This window comes from Dryobates pubescens, chromosome 12 (genome assembly GCF_014839835.1).
Source record: "Dryobates pubescens isolate bDryPub1 chromosome 12, bDryPub1.pri, whole genome shotgun sequence".
NCBI lineage: Eukaryota > Metazoa > Chordata > Aves > Piciformes > Picidae > Dryobates > Dryobates pubescens.
The window spans coordinates 21,360,561-21,373,680 of NC_071623.1; the positions used below are offsets into that span (position 1 = coordinate 21,360,561).

Below are 13,120 nucleotides of genomic sequence, written 5' to 3' on the forward strand. Positions count from 1 at the left end.
AAGGCATACCTGCTCCCTCCCGGGCTTCGCCGCCATCCCGCCTCTCGCCACAGCATACTGACTCACATCCTGCTGCTCCTTTCTGAAGCTTCCAGGAACATGCTGTATCATACCGAGATTTGGCCATGCGGCGCCTCTTGGCTGGGAGCAGGCAGCAATGTCTGACCTCCAGTGACACACAGAGAACCATCTCTCTCAATGCTCCAAGGGCATAAAAAGAAATTCAGAGGTGCAGGGTATGTAGCCCAGCAAAAGCCATGCACATCCACATAAGTATTTTTCCTTTTGGCTCAGAAGGTGTAGTGGAACCTGTTACCTGATTTGAATTTGGAACTTAAAGCTTTTAATATGGTTGGGGGGGGGGGAAGTCTTTTCTGATCAGAACATAAAATCTTGTCAGGGGCTTTCTTTTAGACAGCTTGGTATGGATTAGTGTATTTGTTATATAGCAAATTCTGATGCAGCACTATGAATCACCACAGTCCCACCAAAATGTGATGATTTATACCTTCTGAGTGCCTGACAGCATCCTAGTGTGTCCTTTTGGAAGGGGAGGGGGTTGTTGTTTGACATTTTAAAGGGTGTGCCTCCCCCTGAAAAAGAATCACACGGAACTAGCATCCCAGAACTTCATGTTTATTGTGTCGCAGCAGCTTGTATGTTCTGAATGCTCGGAATCAGTTTTAGAGGCAAAAGGATGTTCTGCGCAAACTGTGGTTTTGACTGAAGTCTTGTACTCTGAGCACAAAGGGAGTTCTCTTTCTGTACTTGACTATCCATAACAACTTTGGAAGCCAAAACATGCCCTGTGTCACACTAGGACAACTCCATTGCCTGTCAGGTGTTTGTTTGCCCTGCTTAACCGTACCGGTTCCTGCTAAGCATAAGAATCCTCAGGTCTGGGTGGATACACACCTCTCCTGTGCCTCTGCACTCTTGGATAAGCGCTGAGCCCAGAGCTGCTCCTGAGAGATGCTCCTTCCGTGCAGTGACTGCGCAGAGCAGAGCTGCGGTTGGAGAGCGCTGGCGGCGTCCCGGGTGGGAATGACTAAGAGCTGTCAGCAAAGGTCGTACGAAGGGCTGTGACGGCTCCGGGAAAATTCCTGCTCAAGTTAGTTATGTTACCGGCGGGTCTCGGAAGCAGCCTGGCCGCCGCGCTCTCCCTCCGCCCTGCGCTGGGAGCCCGGCAGCCGCCGTCGGAGCTCGGGGGCGCCCCGAGGCGCAGAGCCACCGCCGCCTTCCACAAGGTCTCCGCTGCCATCTACTGACGTACTGCGCTGCCCCGGCACCTCTCGACTAAAGCAGCGACCGGCCGCCTCCTTCGAATGAGGTTTTTAATTTTCCGAGGCGAAAATGGCTGGAAAAATGCTAAATAGCAGGACCGGAGGGAGCATCATGAAAAGGGGAGAATGGCTGTTGGGTTTTTTTACTCCCGAGTCTCTAAGCAAAGCTTGTTTCATTAAACTATTAAACATTATGCAACATTTGAACAACTTAATTACAAGTTTTTAAAACAAGCTGAACGCAACCTTTTCATGGCAATAAAACATGACGAGGCATGAAAGATGGCTCAATATTTTCTGCTTAATAGCTTGTTAGGCATGAGGCTGGAGGCCGAGAGCTCGTGACTGCGCACCAAGGTGTGAATTATTGCACCATAATTCTCACCCTGGAGTGTTTTATTGCAATTAATAACTGTTTTCATGTCTTAAATACATTTTCTCACACCATTAAAAAAAAAAGCAGAAATGGAAAGTACTTGCTAATGGGAGAAATCCCGGGAGGATTGGGCACATATCACATCAACTGGAGTAACTTCCTTGGTTTCGTGCTATTTTGATCTTCTTTTAAATGATTGTTGGAATCTTGTTTGACCTTTAAACTGTGTGGACTCAAAGCCCTGTTATTTTCCCTTTGTTGAAGCAGCTCACCCTGCAAATCTCTTCACAAATATTCTGAGGTGGGAAGCAACTCTCACTTACATGCAGTTTATTTCCACCAACTTAACTTCAGCCACGAAAAGCCACACACTTGGCTCCCCACACCAAGCTACTAGCTTCTGAGATGTGCACCTCCTTATTTTAAAAGCAGAAAAGAGGTAGACCCAGAAAGAGTTTGTTGCCTTTTTGTGTAGCCTAGTCCTGTAACAAATTTAAATCCATTACAGTTTAATTCTGAAAGTGGAGGAAGAGCAGATCTCATAAAAATAAAATACTGTTTGCAGCCTCTGATCCAAATCCTACTGAAGCTGCTGGAAATGCAAACCTTTCCTTTACTGGGAGCTGAGTCTGCCTCTTGATACTGAAATAGTGCCATAAAAATGCTATAACAGATTCACAGATTGCATCAGGTTGCAATCTCTGCTTGTTGCATCCTCTGCTTGTTATTTTAAAACTGTGAAGGTGATGCCTGGTGTTAGTCAGCCCAACCTGCTTTAATAGGTGTATATAATATAATGTGCTATATTAATACCACTAAATAGGCTGCACCTTCTTAACCAGTCTGATGTCAAAAAGCCAGTCTTTAAGAGCAAATACAGCAATTGGGAATACAGGTACCAAGAAGGAAAATTGATTAGTAGTTTGAACTTTCACTTAAGAAAGACTTAGTGGGATGAGGAGATTAATAATGGGGGTCTCTCAAGCTGTCTGTTACTGTTGCAAATACCCCGGAGGCCAGCAATGACAGCAAAGAGGTAAGACAAGTCAGGTACCTTGGTAGTTTCTTTCTGGATGTTACTAGACATGTAATCAGTACATCACCAAGTTTCTAGTCAAGACACTGTACAAAGCTATTCTAGTAGCACTAGAAGAAATAAACCATGTATCAACTTAGCCTTGCCACTATGCAGCAAATCCATAACAAGGTCTTGCTGCTGCTTCTGTGATTGCAGTGAGCGCTGTGGCCTTTTCCGCATCTTCTTACTGTTATTGGTATGTTTATTGAACTTGGGGCTGTTTTATGGACCAGGATCTCATGAGTGCTGGGCAAGGTACCAGCCAAAACCATGTTTCTTGTCCCAAAGAGCTGGCAATGTAAGAAGCAGAAGAAAAGTGATGGGCAGAGCTGACCCACCACTCAATGACAGTTTGTAACAGGAGAAAACACAGTATGTTCTCTCCTTTCAGCCTAAAAAAACAAGGATGGGTGGACCCCCCCCCCCGCCCTTCACGTGGGGGTGAAGACAGATTTTTTTCCCCCTCTCTCTGCAGTGCTGTGACCTAAGCACAGAGCACCTAAAAGCATAAACATTTCCAGCCAAAGGGGTTTAGTGGCTTCTGCACTGATAGTGTTAAGAGAGGTGACAGAGGGGAGACTCTGTCACTTCTGTCATCAGCCTTGGCAGAGCACACTGAGGGCTTCCCATTGCAGGAAGGCTAGCCAAGGAGTTTCCATCCCTGAGCTGGGATTCCTCCAGGGCAGGTATCAGGATTCTAGTAGTCAGCAGCACTGCTGAACTGAAATCAATGGGATTGCCTGCTGAAATAAGGGAGTAATGATTTAATTAACCCTGCTGCAGAATTGAAACGCACAGTGTCATACCATTACAACGCTTACTCTGTCAATGCTTTGTGGTATTTATCCTAATGCTACCCCTGGAGACTGAATTCCCTCGTCTGTCTCCCTGTCATCTTCAATAAACACTGACCATACATTAATGATGAGAGGATGTTGTAATTCAGAGTAAGGCAGGCTTTGTGCCTGTGCCTTTTTGTTTGTTTCTACTGAATTCCATTTAATCCAGCTGGATGCTGCTTTTAAAACAGGATGAGTCAACTGAATTTATTTTTAAAGAAGTCTGTCTGAAAAAAAAAAAAGATTAAATATTAATAATATCTGAATTTGAATATATTACTCAGCAGAAAAGTCCTTACAAGACTTCAGTTTATTCTGCGTGTGACTTCATCGGTGACTTTTTAAAAGCTTGGAGCTTTGCATAGATCTTCTCTTCTAAACAGATGAAACAAACAGAATGTAAAACTCCTCAGCATAAAGCACACACACACACACACAATAATTTCCAGATGGGCTTTCTGATGGAAGATCAAAGTCTTTCATCTCATATTTGGGAAGCTTGCCTTCCATGCTGATACCAATTTTATTTGAATGCAGTTCATCCAACATTTGCCTTTTTCTGAAAGACAATTAGCAAGATGAAGATGCAGGAGAATGCTCTTAGAGCTGAAGGAAATGCAAAATTAGGTACTCAAAAAAAAAGAACTTTTAAAAAACTCTGGGTAGGTAAGAGGAGGAACCTTGCTCTCTTTGATTTATGCAAAAAAATAGATATTTCTATACACTGCAAAATGCCAGCTTCGTATGCAAAGACGAAATAAGCAGAAAGGAGCTGTTTCTGCTTTGCTGCAGCTGGTTTGGACAAACTCCCTGCCGTGCATCTCTGATTTCAAAAGTCAGCCAAACTAGTGGTGTGGCTAGAAAATCACAGGTTAGTGTTTTTCCCTAAATGTTTTATGCTCCTGTGCATTTTGAGATTTTGCTTCCAAGGGCCAGCAGTTTCTGCAGAAAGCTGGTACTTGGAAGGTGTCTGCATTTTCATCTTAGCAGTGCCACAGAATTTCTGTAAGGCTGCCTTCTTTGTGAAGTTCAGCCACTGCTAGTCGATGGGCCCATCACTCTGCATTGTATTTCTGTACTTTAGCATCTACAAAATAGATGTACAAAATACCTGTTCATTTCATTTCATTAAGCCTGGGATTTTCAAAAGACTCAGGAAGTCAAATTCCCCAGTTCTATTCATCCACTTAGGAATCTGCCTTTTGGAGGATACTAGTCTCACCCTCCATCTCTCTCTCTTTCACACACACATATATTTTAATCTTGCTTTTTTTGCTCTCTCTACTTACATTCTTGGACAGAAACACTCAGTTCAGTATTTTTGTCTCCTCAGTGCCATGCAAGACATGCCTTTTTGGCTAAATGGGCTGCAGAGACACAGCCTGAAATACTAATGCATCTCAGCAATGGACAGTCTTTCACTTTGGAAAGCTTAATCTGCTTTCCCCTGGCCACTTTCTCCTGCTCACCATCAAAGTGCAATATCAGAAAGCTTCACAAGAGAAAAATCAACCCATCAAAACTCACAGATGCACAAATAATGTTTTAGAAAGCAATTCCTCTGAAGGTCTCTTGACAAAGGGGATTATGGAACTGAAATGTTATTATCTCAGCATTTAAGTTTCTATTTCCACCATGTGGTTTGGTTCACATATTTGATTGCTAAGTTTTATCATTCAAAACAGCCTATAGGTCTCTTTTTCATTGCAGACACAAGGCAAGTACAGCCATCTCCGCCATGGTCCTACGACCAGTCCTACCAGTACCTGGGCTCCATTGCAACCCCCTCTGTGCACCCTGCCACACCAATATCACCCGGCAGGGCTAGCGGCATGACATCCCTCACCGCAGAGCTTTCAAGCCGGCTGTCAAGTAAGTACCCAAAAATTAGTTCCCCCTCACTAGGCCTCACCACAGCCTCCAGGCTGACTCCAGTGCAGAGCAGTTGCAATGTCCTACGGTGTTGCTGCAGTCCAGTTACACAGAAGACTATCACAGGCCTTCTGTAGCAAGTCTTCTCCAGTGCTTTGCTGGGATTTGTGCAGAGAGTAGAGAGAAATATGGTCAAGAGCCCAACATAACATTGTGGAAAAAAAAAAAGAAGATGAAAAAGCAGCACTTTGAAGATGTATGGAACTATATATAAAAAGAGTTTGGAGTGCTGCAGAGCTATCATATCTGCCAATAAATGAATGCCACAGATACCTCCGTTCTACTTCCTTCCTCACTGTAAATTCAGACCAGAGCACAGCAGCTTACAGGTAGACACACAGACTGTAGGACGGTGGGGGTTGACATTTTAGGTGTTGCACTTGATTGTCTTGTTACATCTTCATCAAATTGTACTGCAGAGCTTTACAAGCCAACATAAAAATGTAGGGTGGAAGTGAAAGCTACCCCCCCTGGTTTGCTGACTCCAAACCACACATGTTGAACTAGTATGTGTGTGGGGGGGTGTGTGTGTGTATGTGTGTGTTCAATAGCAGGAATTTTCTTTAAATGAATGAGAGCTGTGTAATACAAATTTGCACATGGCTTTTTCAAAAATAGCTGCTTTGTGCCACATACTGCTTTCATTTGAATACTCAGGACTTCTAAGATCAGAGAGAATCACTTGAATGTGCTCCAGCCTGTCCTATTGTTGTCATATACAGCCTTCTTTGAAACAGTCACACAGACAATGCTCACCAAAAGTAAATTATTTGTTAGGTCTGGGTACTAATTGCATCTTAGACATAGCTAAAAATACAGGAACCCTTCCAGATGGGACAAAAGAGAGGGGGAAAAAAGAGAAAAAAATGGGGGGAAAAAAAGACATTTCTTGGTTTAAAAATAGTCTTAAGAATTCCCATTTCTCATTGACAAAATCTTCATTTGAAATGAAACAAAACCTCCTTTCTACTTTCTCCCTTGTGTTTCCCTTTTCACTCCAGAAATGGAGAAAATAGAGCAAGGTTAAAAATTATCTTCTTCATAGCAACCAGAAACTGTAAAGTAAAACAAACTAGTGATTTTTTTTTTAACTTAGAAAAGTAATTTTTTAATTGATCAAATTGCTTGTAATTCAAATTTGCCAGCTACTTTGATTTTCAAACCTTATACAGGGGTGCCTGATGCATGTGTTCTTACAGGTGTGGGTGCTTGACTCGGGTTGAATGGATGCTTAATCACATTTTAGCAGTGTGACAGCTGAGGTTACACTGCAATGAGTGAATGCACTCAGGTATTGAAATGTGATATTTTTTGCACTGCTGTAGTGCCCAAATGTTGTCATTGTACACCAGGGCTCTTAGTGTGCTGTGTGTGGCATAAGCACCGAAGGCTTCCACGGTGGAGGGCACAGTGTAACAGAAGAGAGCCACAAATACGTGGAGTAACTGCATGCTGTGTTTCTTCTGTGGTATGTGGTGAGCATGGTGTAGAGCACCAGCATTAGGGCTTGTCAGTGCTTTTAGTGCCCATGGTCAGAGTGCTTCATTTTGAGTCAAGTATAGTTGACTTGTCAACTATAGTCAACTGAGTCAAGTATAGTTGACATCATGACTTGTGAAGGAACCTGGAAGATCTTTATCAGCATTCTTTCTTTCCTGTCTTGACTCTGTACAAGGGGGCTCATTTTTACACATTTTAAGTATTTTTCATAATACTTCCAAAATGTTATTTCTGTAGAAAATGTCATTTAGTATTCCCAGAAAAATCTTTCACAGTATTTTCTCTCCAGTCCCATTACTGTCACACATACTTCCTGTCTAAGAAATTTCTCCTTGTCAGAACAAAGAGCAAATTCAAGGGGTTTTGTTAGGCCCTACCACCTAAAGACATTGTGCCTCAAAAGGAAAAGCAAAGATATGGGACATACTTGAAACATCTTGACATTAAGTCTTGCTATTCTTTTTGCCAGACTGGGCAGAAGAAACCCTCATCAGCTAAGTGTTGTGTCCAGGCAGTTTCAACAAGTTCTATTTCTTTCTCAGGAGTGAGATGTGGAAGTACCATCTAAAATCTGACAGGTTGTCAAATGCCACCTTCAAACTTAGCTACTCTGTGAAGCTCCTGCCATTCCATGCCATGGTGTGTCTTGTCATGTTAAATCTAAAGGTGCTGGGGTCTAGGGGAAGGAAATATGTTCAGGGGTCTTATTTATCTTCCGGGAAAAAATGGAAGGCAAACTCAAAAGTGAAACATGCAGAATGCATCAGAGCTTTTCTAAGAAACTTACAGATATCCATCAAAGTGTGCTGGCTGTATCATTGAGGAGCTTTCAGAACTTAGCACTGAAGTGTGTCTGCTCTAGCTTTAAATCTGGTCAGAGCCAAGAGCTTTGTTTTCTCTCTGCTTCTTCTCATGAGTATTTCCTTCAGCACATGGCTCCTCTTCTGCAGACTCCACGCCTTGTCTGACAGAAGAAATCTTCTGGAAAGATTTTTTTGTTAATTATTATTGTTATTTTAAGCATGCATAGCTGCCAACTCTAGGGACTGACACCTTCCATTAATCTGAGTCATGATGAAGATCCTTCGTAAAGAGGCCATTATCTGCTCCGCTTGTTTAATCCTTGCACACCAGGGAAGGAGACAGCAGGGCTGGGCGTACTTCCACTGGTGTCAGACAGAGCAGAGCAGAATTTGACTGTCCCATAAAACACTTTGCTTAGTAGCATGAGAAAGGGTTCTAGCACACATGAAAGGAAGAAAAAAGGCCAACCCTCAGATATATCGTTCTGCTTTAACAAGGCAATACTGTTGTTGTCCTTTTTTACATACCCATTGGAGCCAAGATTTTCAGACTAGTACCAATTACGTGGACATTAAATGAGGACCCAAATACAGAGACATTAAGCAAACCTGATTTATCTTGACTTGAGATTCAATGGGGACTGTGATTCTAGATGTGTTAAACCCTACCAGTGCACATTTGTGTATCTGAAGGACAATTTCTGCTCCATGGAGCTTCTCATTTGAGTTGACAAATAAAACTGGGTGCAGGGAGAGACTATGCAGAAGCTTGAAAGTGTATGGGTCCCATCGGTATCAATGTCCCTGGTGAGTCAAGTGATGCTTAGCAACGAGTTTGAGATCTGTGTTCCTCTTCCCCACCTGCCCATTGAGGACAGGGACACTCTGGAAGTGTAAATAACAGCATGTGCTGTAAGGTCTCTAAGAGTGGACACATACACATACCAGGGTGAGAACTTGGCATTCCTGTTTAATTGGTGCTTTACTGAAATGAATCCAAACCATCCATGAGTGTTACAATGACTGCATTAGAGAGCAGGTGGGGCAAAGCTCTGTTCCGGCCACTTGAGTTAACTGTAGACCAGAGTGTGGATGTTGGTTATCATCTCAAACAGGTAAATCTGCATTTTGCCAGCTCAACAGTTCTCTTTATCTTTTGTCCCCCACCCAGGTGCTTCTGACTTGACTGCATTCAGTGACCCCCGAGTGGGAATTGACCGCTCCTTCTCCGCACTACCCTCCATCTCTGACCCTCGGATGCACTACCCAGGAGCATTCACCTACACGCCGACACCTGTCAGTTCAGGGATAGGAATTGGTATGTCCGCCATGTCCACAGCCACGAGATACCACACTTACCTCCCACCTCCCTACCCTGGCTCGTCGCAGGCACAGGGCAGCCCATTCCAGACCACCTCACCCTCCTACCACCTCTACTATGGAACCTCCGCTGGGTCCTATCAGTTCTCCATGATCTCAGGGGGAGACCGGTCCCCGCCACGCATCCACCCACCCTGCACCAATGCCTCCACGGGATCAACGCTCCTCAACCCCAACCTTCCCAACCAAAGTGAGGTGGTCGAGGCAGAAGGGAGCCACAGTAACTCCCCCACTAACATGGCGACCACAGCAAGGCTAGAGGAAGCAGTGTGGCGACCATACTGAATGAATTTTAAGTAGTTATGGGTCAGGACTAACATGTTTTCCATTGCCTGGTGCCCATAGGTATCCCATAAACACCTGTCTTGCTTGTGGGCCCTGCCACGTTCATACATCACTTTCAGAAGCAAATCCTTCAGAAGTGGCATGTATTAGCCCCTGGTGAAGCAATATTGCTCCAGCAAAGCATCCTTTGACGGGGCTGAGCTTCTGGAAAGGAAGATGCCAGAGTTGGTGGTCCAGAGGTAGCAAGGGTGGGTAGGAAGGTACCCAGTCTGTTTCCAGGCCTGTGGCTTTCTAACATGCCTGAGCTTGAAGGTCTCCACAGCCCTAAAGAGAGTTTCAGTTCACTTCTATTTTTAAGACTTAAAATCTAAAAAAAAAAAGAAAAAAATCTTAGTGAGTTTACTGCATCTTATGGACATATTAACTGTAAGGAAGTATAGGAAGATTCCCAGAGGGAAACTGTGAATGCTTCTGTTTTAGCAATGCTGTGAATGAGAGGTTTTATATGTTGGACTTCATTCTTTCTTTTTAAACCATATTGTATATTCCAAAGAATATGGAAATTTTTATTGCTGGGGGGGGGGGGATTTTTGTTGTTGTTTTGTTTTGGGGTTTGGTTTTGGGTGGATTATTTTTTGGGGGGGGGGGATGCAGCTCATCCTGCTTTGCATCTGATTTGTTTATTTCTCTTGGCACCTTAGAAATTGCAAAAAAAAAACAAAACCAAAAACCAAAAAATATTTTGCTTTTTTGTTGTTGTTGTTTAAATCATGCTTGCTTCTTTCTTGCTTTGTCAGCTGAAAGAATCAGCCTCTTTTTTCAATGACTTAATTTAACTTTTTTTTTCTCTTGGACTTTTTGTTTTTTAATACAACGGCTACAGCCTTGGGTCATTTTCAACTACTGTACTACTTTGATGATTTCATTGATATTTATGCTTGATATTTAGACTTTTCTTATTTGTTGATACTATTATTATTTAAATATGCCTATATTGAAAAAAAAAAGATCAGCAATTGCCTTTTTTACCTAGCAGCCAAAGTCAAATTTATCACATGGAACGAGGCTGGAATAACGATGGGTACAGCGAGCTCCCAATGACCTAGAAATGTTGTTTACAGTTATCTCACTCTCATTTGATTCAGCTAACCATGCTCAGATCCTCAAAGGCATTTAGGTGCCAAACTCCTACTGAAATGATGTAGGCACCAAAATCCCTGTGACTTTCTGTGCCTTCCCACTCTGGGGGGTAATATCTCCTTTCTCCTTCCTCGCTTCCTCTTTGTCACCAGTGGTGACCCTCAGGATCAGTAATCAGGGTGTATATATTTTATAAGGCAGACTCAATATTCTCTGTCTAAATACATCCCCATATGACCCCATTCTGTTACTGAGCTTGTCTTGGGCTTCCTAATAGCACTGGTGGAGGCCTCCTAGTCAAAAGTGAAAGCCAACACACAGCATGGCAAGGGTGAAGTCCTGGCTCTGATGGAATCCATGTGAGATTTGCTTCTACTTCAGCAGAGCCAAGATTTCTGCACAGTACAAAAGCCATGTTCCAGTGTACTGGAAAATAGTACATGCATCACAAAATAACTCAAACTGAACAGGATTGTCAAGCTTATCTGAAAAGCAAGCTAGCAAAGAAGGGGCTTTAACTGCTCTTCTGTGACCATCTTCTGAGGGAAGAGGAAGGATGTTTAAAATTGGTGCATCCAATATTCTGCCCTGTAGCAAATAAGCAGGGTTTATACTAACAATGTATTTAATACAGAGTCATCATCGCTGCCCATCGTTACCAGAACAAACATAGCAGATGTCACTGTAAAGTTTATGGCACTATTTTATTTGAGAGTTTGGTCTGGATGCAGTTGTACTACTCATTAATTACAAACTGCTGATGTTGACACGTGTGTGTGTTCCAAATTAGCTGATTATTATTTAATGTACCTCTTAAATGAGTGAAACAATTGCAGGTCAACTCAGAGAGTATTTGAAAGCAGGACTTCAGATCAGTGTTTGATGTTTAAAAAAGAATTTAAAGGATTCAAATTTAAAAGATCCTTGGCTGCAGGCAGCAAAACAGCTGGACTTATTTAAAACCATTTGTTTTTCATGTTTTCTTTGTTTTTATATGATTTTGCTTCTTTGTTGAAATCAGATGCAGTAGCACTTTGGTATTGAAAAGTTACAAAGTGAAGAATTTACATTGTCAGTAAGGTCATTTTTTTGTGCAGAAATCAGGGAATGTTTCAAGAGACTCAGCAAAAGTTCAAAATCTTTCACCCAAAATACATTCATAGCCTTATGCTTTTTATTTAGTGTAATATTCTTTGTAACTTTCTAGAGTTTACTCTGATCAAAAACATCAAAATTATCAGAATCAATAAAAATATGTTTTGTAACTCTGGAGACCCTCCTTGAATGCAGAAATACAGAGACCCTACCTGCTGTGCCATTTATATAGTTGGAATGTCATCTCTTCAGTGGCCTAAAAGGAAAAAAGTCCTTCATCACTAAACAGTAACTATGTTACAGAATCCATCTTACACATTCTCTGTCACTGTGCAAATAAAGTCATCATTTACTACAGCTTTCACATCTGCCTTGTGACTGGACCACCCAAGTGCATAGTACTGTGAACACAAACCCAGAAGTGAGGGAGGGAAGACCTAAGAGGAGCCGTATGCCTCACCACAGAGCGCAGGGCTGCTGTGGCTGGGTGACTTCAGGCCAGCCACAGAAGAGAGGCTGATGTGGTTAGTATGTTCTCAGGGCTTTCTGTGGCCACTGCCTGCCTTCTGCTAAAGCTTTTTGTCCCTTTCAGACTGTAATACTGCACTGCCCACTTTTGAAACTGAAAGGTCAGGGACTCACAAGAATGAGGAGTTGACATCTTATAGGCTGGAGATAAGACACTGCATTGACTGTTTCTTATGTCTACACATCTACTTTCTTTGCACTTGCCTCAAAGGTGAAATTCAATTTTACTCTCCCTGGTGTGAACAAGGTGAGAAACTGTGGCCCTTATCACCACACTTACCCAGTGTCTTTAATGACAGCTAACAAACCCCTGGGATTTCCCAGGGTCTCACCTGTGATCATTGCCAGCTACTAAACTTTTGAGTCTAACGTCTCTCTGTACGTCCAGCACAGCACAGACCAGCATCCTCTTTACAAAAGAAAAGCTAGGTTCATTAGCTCTCATAATTAGTCTGATTAATCACTGTGGGTCTCAGTGTAGACACACAAGTGCTTATGAGAAACCACAGTTCACTCAAATCTATATTTTTGTAGCCATCCTCTGTCCCGCTAAGGACGGCAGAGATCTTCAAGGTTGTAAAAATGCTCTCACGTCATTCCCCTCATATCTTAAAAGCACTTAGCAGGCAGGAAGAGGACTTTTGGATAAAACACTTTCCCCATTCACATTTCCAAATTATAGTATATGAGTATGTATTTATAGACATGTATAAATATATACATTTATATAGTTTTATCATCCCAGTAGCTGAATGAGTAAAACAAGAACTGTGTTTCTGTTCACCAGTTGCAGTCAGCAGAGTGCCTTAGACACTTTTTCCTACCAAAACAGAGTTAATGGCAGTCCTTACTGTCAGCTTGTGTGTTCCTTTCACAAGACA

General features: G+C 42.5%; 1 protein-coding gene across 2 annotated transcripts in view; it reads left to right on the forward strand.

Annotated features, from left to right (window-relative positions):
- RUNX1 (RUNX family transcription factor 1) overlaps positions 1 to 9,837 on the forward strand; it is a 176,664-nt gene extending 166,827 nt beyond the window's left edge. For both annotated transcript variants that reach the window (XM_054166042.1, XM_009905734.2), the window contains 2 exons: positions 5,287 to 5,448; positions 8,983 to 9,837. In XM_054166042.1, coding sequence (XP_054022017.1) covers positions 5,287 to 5,448; positions 8,983 to 9,476 — 656 coding nt within the window. In that variant the 3' untranslated portion in view covers positions 9,477 to 9,837. The remainder of the gene's footprint in view (positions 1 to 5,286; positions 5,449 to 8,982) is intronic.
- The last annotated feature ends 3,283 nt before the right edge of the window (positions 9,838 to 13,120 follow it).